General features: G+C 42.7%; 1 protein-coding gene across 19 annotated transcripts in view; it reads right to left on the bottom strand.

Annotated features, from left to right (window-relative positions):
- Positions 1-19304, bottom strand: part of Prune2 (prune homolog 2 with BCH domain) — a 350442-nt gene that overhangs the window by 275334 nt on the left and 55804 nt on the right. For all 19 annotated transcript variants that reach the window (XR_010066330.1, XR_010066327.1, XR_010066331.1 and 16 more), the window contains 2 exon segments: positions 14520-14669; positions 12449-12543 (listed from right to left, as the gene is read on the bottom strand). Coding sequence is in view for 15 of the 19 variants with exons in the window: in XM_063287018.1 (XP_063143088.1) it covers positions 12449-12543; positions 14520-14669 (245 nt within the window). In the remaining 4 variants the exon portion in view is untranslated.

The following is a 19304-nucleotide window of genomic DNA, read 5'->3' as shown; positions in this document are numbered from 1 at the left end:
TTCTGGAAGTAAACTTGGAAAATGTCATGTACTAGGAAATGGAGTACTTTTGACTTGAAGAGTCAAGATTTAGATTGAGACAAACAAATTACGTTATTTTGGGACATTCATTTCATGGTCAGTAATTGTGTCATATCCACAGAAATACCCACAGGGGAGAGAAGAGGCCAGCCTGACATGTTTATGACACCTTCATAAACCTAAAGAATCTAGAGTTGGGTCTAGGAAAGGCCTTGTGAATTGTTTTTTGTACCGTGAGTAGATTTTCTTCACAGTCAGGGGGAACTGGCAAAGCGCTTCCTGCCCACGGAGGGCTGGACAGAGGCACACACCTACTTATTCAAACCACTGAACACACACTGATGACGTCTGTTGCCTTTTTCATGACTTCATTTCGAATCTGACGAAGCACATGGTGCTTTTATTTTCTGTGACCAAAGAGGAGATGTCACTTGGTTTGAGCCTTTGAAAAGCCTGGCTCATTCAGTGTGACTTCATGGCCACATTCTGATGCTGCGTGAGCACAGCTGTATATTCCTAACCCTTCCCAGTGCTGTGGATCTGCCTCTGGGTCGGATGAGGGCTAAGAATGTAAACCAAAATGCAGGGTCCAGACTCTCTAGGTGCTGTTTCTGCTTCATTCAGCTCTCTGTGCCTCAGCAGTGCCCGCACCACAGGGTCTGACCTTGGTTTGCATTTGTACCCTTGGCTCCCTTCCCAACTCTTCTGACCCCAACAGTTACTTGTATTCCCTTCATCCTGCCCAGACATCTTTACCCTGGGTTGTCTGAAATAATCTGTTTGTTGGGTCCCATCCTATAGCATGGGTGCACTCTGGATTAGGAGGAACACGTCAGCCTTTTTCCTGATGGAGAAAGGGAAGAATCGACCCAGTGTTTTAGTAATCCTGGGTTCTGTGGTCTTGCTAGTCAGCCATGGTGTGCAGCTGGTATAAGGCCAACTTCTGACTTCCTAATCATGTGCCTGCCACACTTCTCTCTATCTTGTTTCCGGATTTGTACCCTTGGCCCCCTTCCCAACTCTTCTGATCCCAACTCTATCACTCCCTTGCTTTCATTCTTCTTGGAGGTTAAGTATCAACCCTGTAGCCTGTCCAGATTTAAATCCAAATTGGATGCAAGCATGGGGACAAAGCTATTTCCCCTCAGGCTCCTAACTCCATATCGCATCCATGGTCTCTTGTCTAGCTGTAACATGCACGCTCTCCTCACCTAGATCAGCAGTTCTCAGTCTGGGGGTCAAACGACACTTTCACAGAGGTTGCCTAAGACCATCAGAAATATCAAGATGTTTACATTAAAATTCACGACAGCAGCAGATTACAGTTACGACATATCAATGGAAATAATTTTATGGTTGAGGTCACTGCACCATGAGAAACTGTATTAAAGGGTCAGGGCATTGAGAAGGTTGAGAACCACTGATCTAGATAGAACACGGGAAGACCTTTACTTTTCACTATCCTCTGCAGAAGAAAGTCTCATTTACATACCAACTTCTATATACCTTTCATAGCTTTGTTTCAAATTAATCTGGGCACATTTCCCACTGTGTGTTCCTCTCCTAAATCAGACTCTGTACTTGTATTTAGTGATTTGTACTGCTGTGAATGACCAATCATTTATAGACACAATAGGAGAGAGACCAAGGCATAACAGGATCAAAACTATATTTCAGGCATATAGTAGCTACTCAACTAATGTTTCCTGAACAAACGTCTGTGCTAATGGGTGAGTAAACGCTTGAATGAAGTATGCTTGTGCTTTCCAGCCATTCTCTTCAACCCCATTGGCCCAGAGACGCACCCGTTACTCACTGGGTCGTAGGCTGAGATGGTGCACAGGGGGTGCAATGCGGGTTAAGTAAGAGCTTCTTTGTGTGAAGCCCAGAGACGGGTAGACACAAAATGACTGTTTCACTTCAGGTTTTGGCCTAAAAGGAAAGCAATTTAAAGTCCAGAGAAATGAGGTGTCCCTGGCATGAGAACTTGTGAAGAAGCTGAAAGAAGATGTCAGAACAGTACGTAAAATGGCATCTTAGGCTAAAAGGTTGGGAGGCAAAAGACAGCAGCCACAGTGCCTAACATCAGAAACTGCTTTTCGACGAGTCTTTCAGAGTTCTCTTATAAAACTGGCACCACGGACTTATCTTATTTCGAAGCTTGGTTTTAGGGGGTTGTCCAGTGAGAAAACCAAATGAAAGGCATCCCCCAATCCGATATATTTATGGTTACACTCATGACATGTTGGATTTATTTTTTTTCTAGGTGTGGGACGGATGAGCTGAACACAAGTATTCTCTTTTCAAATGTAGAGCAAAGTGGGATAAAGGGTTTTGAAGGCCAGGGTGAGACCTGGCACACAGAGCTTTTCCAGCCTCACAACCTGCTTTCCCTTTTGTACCACTAGGCGGCACCACTGGCCTGTGTATGCTCTTAATGCGGCCGGGACAGCACCTTTTATTTATTTATTTTTTCAATCATTGGATTAAGGATCAGCACAGGATCTGAAAGCCTTTGTTGACCCTTCCTGTTCCTCTGAGTCGCTATTAATATATATTTAATGTGTACCAAAATATATTCTCGTTACTTAGGGGACCAGCTCTGTATTTGCACAGAGGGGCGTCTAGCGTAAAGACATTCTCCCCTTGTCTTTTTGTGTTTATTTGTTTTTGTTTCTCTATGGACCCCTGGCTGTCCTGGAATTCTCTATAGACCAGGCTGATCTCGACTTCTGAGACCCAACTGTCTCTGCCTCCCAAGTGCTGGGATTAAAGGCAGGCTGTCTTTTAAAGAGATCTCTCTGTCACGAGAAGAGGAACACGTTTCCTTTAGTTTCACAACCTGTTTTTCCATGACAGTTTGATACAGTGTGGTAATTAACCATTAAAACATTTCGTGTGCTTCAGCAGGAATATTGCAGTCAAACTAATTTAAACCAAGGTCAGGTCTCCAAATCAGCCGAAGAATTCTGAAGGCAGGTGACAGGGAAAATAAACTGAAGGCAAGGTAAGCAACAGATGCTATTAAAAGTAACTCAGGGTGGCTCAAACTGGTCTGGGTACATTCCTAAAAAGGCAATTAGCCAAATCCTTTCAGAAATTAAGCCATCAAAATGACATTATAGTACACTTAAAAAATGTATTTACAGAGCAAAAGAGCAGCTATAGAAGCACAGCACTATGCCCTGAGGGGTTCCTTTCTCCAAGGAAACGTGTAGAAGAAAATTAGATCCCAAACTAAGAAGAAACTTCACATTGTCACAATAGATTTAGAGAGGTGCTATTTCTTAATTCCCTCAGTGCTGAGTGGAGGGGGAGTTAAGTCACTTGGTTGTTTCAAGTTTCTTTGTCATCACGGGATGATCAGGCTAACAAAAGTCTCCTATGACTTTTCTGAATACCAGCAGATGTCTAAAGACTGACAGTGGCTGACTGGAGCCCTTGCTGGGAAAATCGTTCCTTAGAAAGGCAGGCACTCCACTTCCTTCAGGAGCAAAGGTACGATATCCTGCCTCCTTCCTAGAAGGGATTCTAGAGAGAGAAATCGCCTGCTTATCACTCTTGAGGGTCTAGAAACATACAATTCTGTTTGTAAAAGACAAAGTGGGGGTTGGGAAGATGGCTCAGTGGAGAAAATGCTTACTGTACAAGTGAAGGAGACAGGTTCAGATCCCCGGTGTACAGGCAAATGCACGGTGGGTGTGCTCACCTACCTGACCCCACAGTTTGAGACTCAGGATATCCTCAGAGCTAAGTAAGCATCTTTAGTAGTTAAACTAGCAAACTTTGAGGCCAAATGAGAGACCCTGCCTCCATAAGACAGAAAGGAATTAAGGAAGATACCTAGTGTCAATTTCTAACTTCTAGATGTGTGCCCCCCCACACACACATGCACATGCACATCCAATCACACACACAGACCAATACATTTGCCACACACACTTGGGGTGGGAAGGGAAGGACTAAGAGACCCAAAACACACATAGGCGATGAAATACAAAAATACAAAAAAAAAAGGTTTATGAATAATGTTCTCTCCCTAAATGTAACGCTGAACTAAGAAGAGAGGCCCCATATGGGAAGAAAAGAAGTATCCATCTACTATAAGGGAGCACCCTAGGCATTCTGATGGTGAACCCAAAGAATGTAGCTTTTTAAAATGACAAATTTTCAGTGGATGGAAGGAAGAACAGCAGTGTCCAGGCAGAAGTGGCCCAGAGTATTGACAAGATCTCAGGGAAGAGCTTGGGAATGGGAAGCTCTGCAGAACCTACTCAGAGGAGAAATGGGAACAAAGTGACAGAAAACCCGAGATACAGCTCAAAGGGGTTGTGAGCCCTCTCAGGCACAGGCCATCTTGGTAACAGTTCACAAGAGAGGTTTACAGTCCCATACACAAGAGGGGGTGGTGGCTGCATCTTCTGCTGCAGAGAAGCAAGCAAAATGTGGAGAAAGTGGGGCATCTTCAGCCTGAGTCCCCAGCAACCTTAGAGGCAGCCACAGCTGTGTTTGGGCTCAGTGAGGAAAAATATAGGTCAATTATTAATGCTCTCTGGTACTTCCAATCTGACCAGACTCTTAGTCTAGACTAGAATCAGGAGCTGTTGAAAATGCAAAGCCCTTGCCCAGAGCTCATGAAAGTAGCTAAGGAAGCTATGAATATCATAAATTAACTTTTTACCTTTGATGATTAAAAAAATCTATTCACTTGTTCACCTTTAAAAAAGTTATCAGCACTTCAGCTCTAGCATCTTACAAAGGGATGTGTTTTTCTACATATCCTCAACAAGAGCCCCCTTAAAAGTCTAATGGCCTCTTTCTTATATCCAGTAACAAACAGATTATTGGCGACCCTCTGTGGACAGAACATTTTAGAGAAGAAACTTTGCGCTTCGTGACACAGCACTGGGTACCAGAAACAAGTTTGCCTGCTCCAGTAGATTGTATGCCAAGCCACTACCTCCATTTCCTGCCCAGTGAGTCACGTGCCCCCTCCCCCTCACATCAGGGGTCGGAGTCAGAGCTCCAGTGGAACGCTGGCACCATGTTGTAAGGGGTGGCAAGGGATGGTTGTCAAATTTCAGAAAATATGCAAACCCATTATTTGCAAATTAGAAACAGCCATTATGAAAATTATCTAATTTAACCTAATAGTCTCCTAAAGCTTTCACTTCTCAACACCACTGTGTTAAGAATTAAGTTTCAATATCAATCTTGGAGAGATGCAAATATTAAGATCATAGCAAGCAGAATAATGGCTGGAAAATGTAAAAGGGGATCTGATGCCACTTAGGGAAATTCATTGACAGGGGAGAACTAGATGAAATATGTTTTATGAATCATTAATGTCCATTTAAGATAGGCAAAATAAATAAAAGGTATCAATTAAGATACACATTGCCCCAAGTTGAGTTTTGTTGGAGAAACAAAATAAAAATTCTATTTTAATGTATTTTAAACCCTGGGCTGTGTTGTAATTTGAATCAGAGGCCTGTGGTGCTGAAGGCTTGATTTCCAACCTGTGACATGGCTGGGGGAAAAATGGAGGCTGGGCATACTCGGAAGAATTTAGGCAGCTAGGGGAGTGGCCTTGAAAGGGATATTTTACCTCCAAGGCCCTCCTGCTTCCCTTTTCGATCGAATCCTCCCTGAGGTGAACAGCCTCCTCCACCACATGCCCGACCAGGCTGTACTATATCACCAGACTCGAAGCTACCATGGACTGAAACCGCCTGCACCACGAGCCAAGCAAAACAAACCTTTCTTCTCTATACATTGATTTATCTAAGGTATTTCATCACGATGACCAAAAGGTGGCCAATAGACAGTTGGTGACATATTTTGTTGATGGCATATTTCTCCCATCATCAGAAGGTGCCTAGTATAGTTTGCAAAGATCTTACACGTCACACACCTCAGCTGCTTAGAGCAGTCCTTAAAGAGACATGCTCCGCTCCTCCTGCCTGTTGCTTCCCACTGTAAGGAATGGCTCATAGCTATGAATTATTAGCTTAAAACTGATTGCAAATGGAAATCCATGCTTCGTGTGCCTCATACATACCAATTCTTAAAACTCCCCCATGTACACAAAGTCATCTAACCATTTTGTCATTTGCTTCAAACCCCTTGGGATTCTTCAGTACGAGAATGACGAAGTTCAAATACCTCGGTCACACATGGTTTCATCATCCAGACTGACAACCAATGTTCAAGAGTCATTCTGGTTTGTTTTGATTTTTTAAAAATTTCCTTCCATTAAATGTGTTGACTGAGCAGGCTGATCTGCGTTTATTCACTGATTTGGGAAAGTCATGTCACTAAGGGAGTGGACTGGTGCATGATTGTGAATTTTAGAGTCAGGTTGGGAAAAACAAGGCTCAGAGCAGCTGAGCTACACAGGAAGGAGGCCCTGCAACCTGTTGAGTTATCTGAAGGCTGCGCTTGTGCTCCAGGTTACCAGCTTTTAAGAGCTGTCACCCACACTGGGTTGGCCATTAACTGATGTGGCTGACTTTCTGTTCTGAGAGGATGTAGAAAACCTTCCTTCCTTGGCCCCTGGAATTCTCTCCTCTTTGTGGAGTAGGATGAGTCCATGCAGGTCATGCTAGGAGTAGTATGTTGGAAATAGTTTTCAAATCACCTCCAGCCACCCAACCCAAGCTCCAAATGGGACTGCTACATGAGTGCACACAAGCAACTCTGTGTTGAGCCTCTGAGGTCAGGGGCTCATCTGCTGTAGACGTTAGAGCCACTTTCACCAGAGAAAGAAGCCACCATCACATGTCCCTGTTGGGGACCCAGGAGGGCTGGATTAATGATGTTCTCACTGCACACAGAGCATGCTCCATCACATGCCAATGTCTTTCATAGTAGCCAGGAAGAGCTGACAGTCCTGGGCTCCGAAGGAGATAGAAGTAATCATCATTTAGAGCCTGGAAGTGCTAGGGATGTGGCTTAGCAGAGCATATGCCTGGCATACATAAGGCCCTGGCTTGATCCTAGAAAAACACACACACTCAAAATAATTTCTTCAAATGAAAACAGGACAAGACCTGGAAAGAGCTTGTCCCTATATTTCCATTGGTTGTGTTAAAAGGCTTGAAAAGTCATTTTTTCAGAAACACTTCAGTATTTATTAACATTTTGAAACATATGCTAGTCAAAAATGTTTTCCTAAGCAGGGCAATGGTGGCATACTCCTTTAATCAGACATGCAGATCTGTGAGTTCGAGGCCAGCTTGGTCTACAAAGTGAGTCCTAGGACAGGCAAGGATACACAGATAAACACTGTCTTGAAAAGAAAAAAAGGAGGAAAATAATGTTTCCCAAACACACACACACACACACACACACACACACACACACACACACACACACACACCAAACAAACAAAACACACAAAAATCCTATGCATTTTATAACAAAATAAATCAGGTCTTCAATCATGACTTAAAAGAGAAAATATAAGCTCAAATAATAAGAAATCCATCGTTGGTGTCTAAAACAGTGTAGACTTCGGACTGGCTTGCTCAGTCTTAAATCACCAGTCATGATGGACCATTTACATTCACCAAACCTAAAGAAAGATTCCCTTTTGTTAGAGAGGAATGGAACAGTGGTCACAGAGTGGTCTGTGCTCTTGATGCTAACGGAAAGTGCTGGTGTTTTTCCCCCTGCTGTGTTCCAAGGCACCTTGTGAGCAGTGGTCTCTATGCCGGACAGAATCAGAGTGAGTAAGTGTACTGAATCCCTCCACCAGAATGCAGGCCGGAGCTCTCTCCTCCATGTTCAAATAGCAGAGCTGGTCAGGAGGAATCCCCCAGCTCCCAGCCCTGTAGAAGTATAGTCCTGCACACCGGCTCTAAATGTGGACTAAATGTTAGGAGCTGTGATCAGCTGTGCTTCTCACCCACAGTAAACTGATTTTCATGTGGCAGCAGCAGATCCATGTTCATAGATGATCTTATTGGACGTTTTATTATCTTGAGCTTCCTGGGAGAGCTCATCACCGTGCATATCCCCTGAAACCCATGTCAAAATCTTAACTGGGCACACTTAGAATGGGGCTGTATTTAGAAACAGAATTGTTATAGATATAAGTGAGATGAGGTCATTAGGTGGGATATGGCTTGTTATGACTGATGTTCTTTTTTCTTTTTTTCTTTTTTCTTTTTTTCGGAGCTGGGGACCGAACCCAGGGCCTTGCGCTTTCTAGGCAAGCGCTCTACCACTGAGCTAAATCCCCAACCCCATGACTGATGTTCTTAAAGCAAGAGAATCAGGACACAGAGCCACATACCAAGGACAGACAGATGACCTGAACATAAGGTCAGGAGACTAGGTGATGCTTCTACAAGCCAAGGAACATTGTTTATTCTCACAACCTTTAGATAGCACTAACCTGCATCTTGATCTGAGGCCTTGAGCTTCCGGAACCACATGATAACACATTTCTGTTGAACAGTGTAGTTTGTGAATGTCACGTCACAGCCCCTTTACATCAGCCCTAGCATGGGTTACAGCATGTGTCTCTGTTTGTGAACAAATTCAAGTGCACTGATATAAGGCAGCCCGGCCAGTGTCTGACCTTTGCTCTAACAGAGGAAAGATGCTACCAAGCTATCGTCTCCGGGGAGATTCGTAAGGGAGTGTTGACAAAGGAACCGTTACTATAGTACTGTCATGATCTACCCCAGTAACTTCTCACTAGAGTGGAAGATACAGACATCTTAGTATGTAGCACTTTACCAGGTGTCAAGGAGGCCCCATACACAGAATCATTCAAGGTTCTGCTAGCAAATGAATAAAGGTCGTTTTGGTTTCAACTGACTTCTGATGGGCAAATTAGTAACCAATAAAAAGGCCTAAAGAATCAATTCAATAACCATCAGTTGATGGACTGGGTGTCACAACTTGATGTGTATTCTTTATAGGGTACATGCTACAGTCAGACTCAAAATGGCTTAGAGGAAATGGGGAAAGGAGCCTGATGACTTTGCTTCCAAGACCCCTGTCTGTAAGGAAGGCTTGCTGCTGCTGCTGCTGCTGCTGCTGCTGCTGCTGCTGCTGCTGCTGCTGCTGCTGCTGCTGCTGCTGCCCCAGCTTCAAGTAAGGCTTTGTGCTTGTCACACCTCAAAACCACTTGTTACCTTGTCTACTGAGCAAAGCTCTGAAACTCTGCGTAACTGTAATGATTTGATTTCATTGTAGCTCTTTCCACAACCAATATTAACATATTTTAGGTCACAATTATTGCTTATGAGAAATCTACAATAAAAATGACAAATGACGATCTATCAGCTTTCTCCTTATCATGTGGAAAACCTGAATCTATCTGTCAACACCAGAGATTTCTACATCCCACACCTGTGGCTCGCCCTGCTGGGTATTCTACAAGGAGAAAAACATCTTGGTTTTCTAAACCAAATATTTTCATCCAAGAAAATTAATTGGGCCATTGGGCAAACAAGGTCCATCTCCTACACAGTGGTGGAATTAGGGAACATTTTCTCCTTTTCCTTTGACATGCTTTAGACTCCCTCTTCTGGCTTAATAGCTGGATAGTTTGCAAAACTACTCACTCAATTTTTAGACTGCTAGAGTAGTGGTAATATCTATTAAGATGAATATACAGGCCATTTAAAAAATTATCTGATGTTAGCTTTCAGGTATAATAGAAAGACTGGTTCGAATGGGGCAATAGAAAGTGAATTCAAGACTACCCTGAGCTACATGGAAAAATACAATCTCAGAGAGAGAGAGAGAGAGAGAGAGAGAGAGAGAGAGAGAACACTAGGCAGTGGTAGGAATTTTTACTAGGAAGCATTAAGCTTGCTCCTCAGAGGTATAAAAGTAAATAAATCAGAATGAAATAACAATCAGATATCAAACAAATAACAAATAAATATTTATATTAACTAAGCATCTACTATGTGCACACACTTGTGCCCGAAAGTTGAAGACATGTCAAACTAGCACCCCCAGTAAGCTTAAAAATCATCCAGTTATGATTAAGTATACAAAGCCAGTTCACACTTCATGGGATTCATAGTATATAGTTAAATCCTCAGGGTATCCATCACAGAGACTATGTTGCCTAAGAGCTCAGAGATTGGCAGTAAGAAATAAGGGGCCATGAAGAAGTGGCAACCCAATGTGACCATGTCTGAGAGAATAGCCCTGTTTAGAAAGCTTTGGGAACAAAGTCTCTTTGAAAACATACCCAGATGGACAGGGGCACTGAACAACAAACTATTCTAAAATACACACAATAACATTTGGGAGACTCTTGTCTTTATTATTAAAGTGGTAGGTGAAAATTAGAAAGGAATTCTGAACCCTAACCATCTCCAAATAGAGTTATGGGAAACAGTTCTGTGTCACAGGATGCCTTAGGAAGAAGACTAAATTCTGCCTTTGAGTATGTGTGGGGTTTCACAGACACACTGCATTAGTGAGTACTCTCTCTTCGAAGGAAGGGGTAGCATATTATAGAGGAGTCCTTGCTCCTTTCCCCCATTCTCTTGAACATCAGCACTCTGGTGTAAATGCAGATGTGGTGTTTAACAACATTTCCATTTGCTTTCAGCTGGTGAGAGTTTCAGATGAACCTGTCCATAGACACGAATGCCCTCCCTGCTCCCAGAAAAATCACACAGGGACTCCAGATTCATACTTAACGACCTGATTAATTACTGGACCTTCATGGAAATTACTGTCAAGATTAAGACAATCATTCCACCCCTCATTCTCCTTGATAAACATTTACAATTTAACATATTTGACAAAGCCATTTGTATACTGCTATAATATAAATGAAGGTGTACTAAAGCTATAGTAAGTGTATGATTTTCATAGCCTTAAAATAACTAACTACAGACAGTTCCCTGAGCAATTACAAGATGTTCTATGTTAATTTAGGAAGGAATTCCAAACAAGTCATTTAAAACCTAATAAGATGCCATTAAATGAAGGGGGACAGGGGAGGGGGAAGCTAAAGAAAACCCTAAGGCTTGAACCAGTAGAAATGATTCTCAGAGCTACTGACCCTTGCAAGATCCATGTTTGCTTCGGTTTCTAGAAAAGAGGCAGATTTCTAATTGAAGGTGATTATCTAGTTAGTACATCCCAAATTGCACACATTTCTTATAGTGGTTCACACCCACAGCTAATTAGATGGAGTATTTATCAATCCGGAAGTCCATGGAAACTGTCTTATTGATCTACACATTGAAAAGAAGCTTCAATAATGCCAACCAACCAGAGCTTCCAGGGACTAAGCCACTACCCAAAGACTATACATGGACTGACCCTGGGCTCCAACCTCATAGGTAGCAATGAATATCCTAGTAAGAGCACCAGTGGAAGGGGAAGTCCTTGGTCCTGCCAAGACTGAACTCCCAGTGAATGTGACTGTTGGGGGGGGCAGTAATGGGGGGAGGATGGGGAGGGGAACACCCATAGAAGAGGGGAGGGAGAGGGGTTAGGGGGATGTTGGCCTGGAAACTGGGAAAGGGAATAACAATTGAAATGTAAATAAGAAATATCCAATTTAATAAAGATGGAGAAAAAAAAGAAAGAAAAGAAGCTTCATCAGCTTGGAAGTGCTACCGACTGGTACGGATGACTGCCAGCCCTGATGCTCATGTACGTCTGTGAGCTAAACTGTGAGGCTTATCCACCGGGGGTGAATTCAGAGAGAGGTCACAGAACAAGGGTGGTCCTGGTTTGCTCTTGGTTTTTCTAAACCATGGACACCAATATTTATTCAGGCCTTTATCCAGAAATAGATGCACTGAGGCAGCCACCATCATCACAAGGAAGACACGAACAGCAACGTCCCATTCTAAGGACAGATGCCTATATAGTAAACTTTATCTCCACACATTGCTGAACTACCTGCTTCCAATAAAATATGGAAAGCTTAAAGAAATAAAACATGTTAAAAAAAAGTATAGACTTCCTCAAAGACATAGATGGGTCACTATACAATATAGCTCAAGTTGTTGGAACCCCCAAAGTAGACAAGAGATAATTTACTAAAGAAAGACATAAACACTGGGTAGCATTCATTCTAAGTCATTCACTATCCACATTGGAGGGCTGAGGCTCAACTCATACTCGAGTTGAGTTGTCATGGCTGAGTGTCAAAATGTGTCCAAATAGCTTACAAAGGCCAAACCACAATATGTTTGCACAGAGAAAATACGCAAGTGAACGTAATCTTGTATGTTATAAGTAAACACACATACACCACAAGTGTGAAGGGGTGTGGTTGTGGTTTTGTTTTCTGAGATGAAGATCCAGGCCTGGCTGTTTTCCACCAATTCAGACACTCATGGCAAACTTATATCATGATCTATGACACAGGCATTCAGATGGCAACTGTGTGAAATCCATTTTGGCTGGGAAAGCGCCCTGCCCTTACCTCCAGGGTCATGTTCACGGTGCTGATGGCCACTTTTATTTCACCGTCTGACAGCTCCTTTAGATCTTTCAACATTGTTTGTTCAAGACTTAAACCTGTGGATAACAAAGGGAAAAAATTATACCTGGGGTCTGTTAAAAATATATGTGTTATTTTAAAAAGTTGTTCTACTGATCTCAACAGTTTAAAGTATCATTTTTATCTGTAATAAGAGCACACGAAATCAAAAAGTACATTTGTGGCTGCATCTATGTCAGGTCCGATGCAGGCAGGAAAAAGAACTTATCTCTCATGGAACAGAACACTCACAGGGAGGGGGTGGCAGGACAAAGGAGCAAATGAAAGAGGAAGTGGTCAGAGTGTAGCTAAGACCATAGGCAAGGCAGGGATGGGGGTGGGAGGGCTAGGGCTAGAGAAAAGAATGTGCCAGAGCCAGGTGTCACAGCAAGAATGGAGTGGAAATGCTTGTGCAGCCGCAGCCATAGGTCTTTTCCTTCTGCCCTTACTGTTCCTTCCACTGACCAAGCTGAAGCTAGAGTCAAGAGAGCCCGGAACAGGCCACACTGGGTGTCAGCCTCCAGATCCTCAGAGTAGGTCAGTTAGGGAAGGAGTGGGCAGCTTTACCATATGAACTAGTTTAGTACTATGATAAAAGGCCCAGATTTAGGTGACTGCCCTATAATTTTATTATTGCCAGTTTAATTTGATGTAAGTTATACTTTATAAGCTTCATAAAACTATCACAAGTGAGCCAGCCATGGTATTGAACATCTTTAATCCCAGCACTTGGGAAGCACAGGCAAGTGGATCTTTAAGAGTTCAAGGCCAGCCTGATCTACATAGAGAGCTCCAGGCAAGCAAGTCAGGTTACACAGTACCACCCAGTGAAACACAACAACAGCTATCTTATTTGAGCTGATCATGGCTGTAATAATCTGTCAATAAGTGTTATTGAATTCCTTATTTGATGACAGAAACAATCTAAATTGAATCCGTTGTTGAGAACTCTAGAGCTGTAAGTTGGTTGACCCAAGTGTTTCAAGGAAAGCTATCAAAGGTAAACAAGAACGGTCTTGTCTTAGTGTTTGCCTGGCCTTTTCTATTGACAGATCCACTAGAAAGCTATGGGAAGCACAGGCATTTTTTCATGATGCTTGTGAAGATGGTCTACTGTCTACCCTGTCAGTATGGTCCATGCTGTCCATCACAGCAACATGGGGAACAGACAGCAACTCAATGTTCTCCTTTGATTCAGGGTGACTTGATTTCTAGAGTACAGTACCACCATAGCAGCTTAGTGTGTACGGGAAACAAAGACATACACCACTGTACATCTGTGCACATGCATGTACCCATGCTCATGCCCAGGAGATGATGTGTGGAAGATGCTGACAAAGCACTACCCACATCCCTTTCTTCTTTTTATCTTATTTAATCCAGCATCATACTCCTCTGGCCGTCTGATGGCCACTGGAGCCTACTGTGGGTAACTCATTCCCCACTAGACTAGAGAGCACATACTATTTCAGTGGTTTTCTGGTTTAACGAACAGCAACTAAATCTAGTTTGTAGTACTTCATCTGTTTCTGCTGTGTTATGACACCTACCATGACTAATTTCAAACTGCTAATCCAGTATTAGCCAACTCACAAAATTCCACAAAGTTAACCTCTAGGTCTTATGGTCAGGGTGGCCTGATTCCATCCAGGGCTACACTGTACAGGGGGCCACCCTAAGACACAGATTTAATTCTTTCTCAGAGTTCTTTACTGAGCTATTGTATCCTACAGGGCTTATTTGCTGGATAAAGCACTTGAGAGACTTCTCAAATTAACTACTTTGCCTTAGAGAACTCCATGACCCATCAGGTATAATCCATGGGCTAACATGCAAGGTGTCTGCACCCAGGTAGAAGCCTGAGAAAGGGGTTTCAACATAGGAAGCCAACAGCACAAACCCAGAACCCCTCCCCAACATACAGAGAGTGGGAAGAGAATGCCAGCACACTCAAATAGCGCTCCACACAGGCTACCCCTCCAGGAAGCAGTGAGAGACAGGGATGGTCACTTACCCTGAGCACTGAGCTGGCTCTCCTGCAGCACACTGATGACATCGTCCCTTGGAGGCAGGTTGGGAAACTGTTCTTCCAGGATGGAGAGAATTTCCTCCTGCTTCTCTGGGAGCTCAGGATCCATGGTCATCCATTTGAACAGGATGCTGCCTGAAAGGCATGGGAACAAATGCTCTTGAGCTCTCTACCAGTCAAGGCAGGGACAATGAAAATCAATGTCCCCGTGTAGCAGATACTGGCTTCAGGGACTGGTGGCTCCTGCTCTCCAGGACACAATTTGGGAAGAAGGAACAAAACATCTTCACACAACACACAGGGGAGGAGAGAACCTTGGTTTTAAATGATTTCAAAATGGAAATTAATGGCAAACCATTTAAAATTTTAGTCAGTTCTATCCCCTTTAAGGGATCAGAGAACATTCTTACAACTCACCATCCTACCACTTTTTATATTAATTTATTTCTTTTCCTAACCAAATGATTGTATAATATTGCTGCACAGTCTGACAGTGGGCCAACCTGAAGGCTGTTTCTAGCTGTTCAAGCACCATACACAGCTTTGAAGTAATTTACAGTTATCTAATCATATTGTCTCAAAGCCTGAACCTGAACCTCAGACTCAGGCTACTAGTGTGATGCTCTTGTTTTAGGGGGAAATGCTAAAATGAAAAGAAGGCTGAAGAGGTAGAGGCAGGAAACAATAGTCACTTCAACCTGTCTTACCATCTGTATTTGTCATCTAAGGGAAATAGAGGATTATCACAGAGTTTTAAAAAGGAGGAACAACATACTATGGTATCTGCATTTTGTATTTTTATAAGCCAGAATTTGTACTCTGGCTACCATATAGAAAATTAACAGATAAGAAAAGGTAGGGAGCACAGCTGTTTTCTTCTCTATTCTGTGTTTATGAATACCATCTTACCATGAAGAAGGTGGGACAGATTTAGTAAAAATAACCAGGCAAAAGTGGAGGGCGACCATAGAGATCTTGAGGAATTTTTGATATAAAAATATAAAACATAAAAATTATTTTTCTATTTATATTTAGGACCAACACAAATGCAAATTTCATAACAAATATTTACCAGATTTTGGATCTAGTAAACCAGCTGCACTAGAACAATGTTTTATGCAACAACACAAAACCTGTGAATGTATCAGAGGCCCCCAGCAGCAACTTAGGAGTTAGGACGCAGCATGTACAGAAGGGAGAGCCGGCATTCCAGCATTCCTCTCAAAGCATCTGCTAATTTAGAAATTGTAGACACTGGACGGAGAAGCCCTTAGACTAACAGTTGTCTCATAAGGCCTCAGAGAAAGCCTTCAGGGAGAAGGACTCTTAGACTTCTGGGTTTGGGGATTGGAGGCATGATGGGCTACCAGTCTAGCTACTGCTTGATCTTGTAAATAAAGTTTCTGGTGACATAGCCATCCCTATTCATCTCTACATTGTTCACAGGCTTTTTTAAATATATGAGATCAGACTTAAGTGTCTCAACAAAGCCTGAAATATCTGCTGGCTGGCTCTCTTTGGCAAATATTTGCCAGCTGCTGCCAAGGAGAAGGGCAAAACCAAAACAGAACATTCTCCAGGTATTGCAAATCCTACTTTGGGTCAGTTTGATCAGACAGATGTGATCTCTGTGACTTTACCAGCGGCTCTGAAAGGAGAAAGGAGGTCTGCTCTTCCCACCTTGACCCTGTAACTAATGTTCAGCTGTCATTCAAAGGCTACTGCATAGAAGGAACTAAAACTGAGTGACTGTAGACTATGGGGGGAGGGAGCATTCACAAGAAGACAAATGGAACAGAGCCAACAGGAGTTAGAATCTTACAGCCAATCAAATGAAAATTTAAAACTCTCAATTTAAAGGCTGGCCTTAAGAAGCTCAGATTGTTTTCTGCAGTAGATCAGGTGTGGTGGGGAACTGGAAACTAAGTCAGAAGAAAATCTGTCTCCTGAAGCTTGGAGAGAAAAATGTGAGGACCCAAGAACAGGAGTCTGGTTCTAATATGTGTCTGAACAGTTCCTGCTAGGGAAGGGGGAGAGAGAATTGTAACATTCAAGAAGAACTACGAACCAAAATCGTAGTTAAGATAAAGTGAAATATTGTAGGCAGCAAGACTGCTAGAAATTACATTTAAAAACATTAACTGGGAGACAGCACAGGATATTACTGTTGTCTACATGATGAATTCCTAACAGAAAAGAAAAGTCCTCTTTCTGCTTACCCATAAACAAACAAAAATATTAAGGAAGGAATAATTGACGCAAGCAGAGAAGGAAGAGAGAAAAGAGAAGAAAGACTTACAATGAGATTCCCATTTCCGCTTAAAAAGATATAGAAATAAGCACATTATTCGCTTACAATCCTTGCGGATTTAGAATGTCCAAGATTAAGAGAAAGGATACCTTTGCACGGCTGACAAAGTAAAACTGAGATTGAAGAGTTACTTTGAGTTTCTAGGAGAAACTATAATTTCTGTTTCCTACCTCTAGCCTCTTCCTAAGCAAAGCGGACAGCGTAATTCCCTTGGATGTTATAATCATCGGAAATAGGATGAGTCACCCTTGGAGCAAGAAAGAAAAAAAACACCTTGGCTCTGTACATCTCCCATTTGACCTCCTTATAAGGACCTTTTTGAAGCTGTTAATCCAGTCTACCAAAATAGCAAACAACTAGTCTTTATTAAAGGTCAGCCGGGATTGCCTGGGGAACGGAAAGCTTGCTTCTGAGGACTTGGGCGTGGTTTTCCACTTTACCCTAGGCTAAGAACAAGAGCTGCTGTTTGCTTTAGACTTCTACTTGTGGCTGCTGTCAAGGCCTTATGCAAACAAACTTGAAGGGCCATTTGGGCAAAGCTTGGACTTGACAGAAGCATGCTTGGAAATCAGTGGCTGAAATCTCACTGCCAGATGGTTCCTGGAAACACACACACACACACACACACACACACACACACACACACACACCCCTCAGTGTGATGATTCAGCAATTTAATGGATCTGAGCATTGGCAGTCATCCCCTAGAATACATCTCTGAGGAAATAAAACCACAAAGGTCGAACAGTCTGACAGGTTCTGTACTTGGCACAAATCCAGGGCATGACTAACCATAAACCTTAGGCTGGGAAATGGGACTGTTAGATGTGTTCACATTGTCCATGATTGAAAATAATAATAAGGAAAGAATCTTCCAGAAAGAGAGGGGGAAGAAAAGCAAGAAAGGGAGGTGAAAGAAAGAAAGGAAGGAAGGAAGGAAGGAAGGAAGGAAGGAAGGTAGGAAGGAAGGAAGGAAGGGGAAGGGAAGGGAAGGGGAAGGGAAGGGAAGGGAAGGGAAGGGAAGGGAAGGGAAGGGAAGGGAAGGGAAGGGAAGGGAAGGGAAGGGAAGGGAGGAAGAAAGACCACATAACAAAGGCAGGTGGGACAGGCAGGACAGGAAAAACACCAAAAGATAGATACAATTCCAAGAACCAGGGTCAGTGATCTTACCAGCCATGACAGCTGGATCTTCCTGTAAATGTAATCTTTTACACAAATAATTGAAAAGTAATACTTTCTGGATAAACTAGATGGTAGCAATTTGTGTCTTGAAATGAGTAAGTTTCAAATTAAGGCAAGATGCAGTGGCTTTGAGAAAGCTGTTTAAGGACGGACATGGTGTCTTCTTTTCTAACCACACAGGGTTCAGGCAGGGGGAAACGCAGGCTCCTAGTCCAGCACACCTCAGAAGGGAAATGAAAACTCTCCACAGAGCTGAAGACCAAGTCCCTGAGAAAGAAGATTATGCGGAAAATGTGATGGACAGGGAGGAAGCCTGAGAACAAACAAATTAAGTGCTAGCACCGGGAAGACAGGCAGATGTACCGCCCTGAGATATGCATGGCTGGAGGAGAGAAAAGCTAGCAGCTCGGTGTCGCTGCAGAACAGACTGATGCTCCAGAGGCACAGCAGACTCTTTCCCTTCTGTGGCTCCCCGGTAGCACCTTTATTAAATTAAACTCCGCCTTGAACGTGGGCTCTGCTGGGAAATATAGCTTTATCTGTGTGAAATGCCTGACTCAGGAGATTCATGCTGTGCAAAGATACTGCAAAGAAGTGAGGGGAAACGAGGACGCTGGCAACAGAATGACCAGACTGGCAGACTTATTAAAGGATGAACTAAGCTTTCTACTGTGGCATTGTCCTAATTTGCTCAGTTAATAGACAGTGGTGCTATTTTAAAAGAAGAGAAATTAAATTCAAATTGTCTCAAGATGGCTAAATACTCCACCAACCTTGAAACACTGTTGTCCCACTGAGTCACTTGTTAGCCCACATCACTAACTGTCCTCAGGGCCAAAAGGACACAGTGACAAGAAAAACTATGAGAAAACACAAGGAGATTTTGTCACCAGTGATATGCAGATGACCACTTAGCCACACCTATAGCAATCAGGTTCTTCGTCAATATTTGAAGAAAATAGTAATAGTATATTACAAACAGTTTGATAGATAATTATAGTAGTAAGTTTTAGGACCAAGATGATCAGATGAATGAATCCAAATATTTATTTTCAAATATTAGCAAATATAAGTGAGTTGGAACAGAGGTGGATACCTTTTTGAGAGGACTTGGGGTTGGGGAGCAATCTTTAAAATTAGTTTGTTTTGGGGCTGGGGATTTAGCTCAGTGGTAGAGCGCTTACCTAGGAAGCGCAAGGCCCTGGGTTCGGTCCCCAGCTCCGAAAAAAAGAACCAAAAAAAAATTAGTTTGTTTCTTTTTAGTAACAAAGGAACTC

The sequence above is a fragment of the Rattus norvegicus genome, chromosome 1, assembly GCF_036323735.1.
Source record: "Rattus norvegicus strain BN/NHsdMcwi chromosome 1, GRCr8, whole genome shotgun sequence".
Lineage (NCBI taxonomy): Eukaryota > Metazoa > Chordata > Mammalia > Rodentia > Muridae > Rattus > Rattus norvegicus.
Note: the sequence above shows the minus strand (reverse complement) of the source record. Positions and strands in the feature narration are given on the sequence as shown.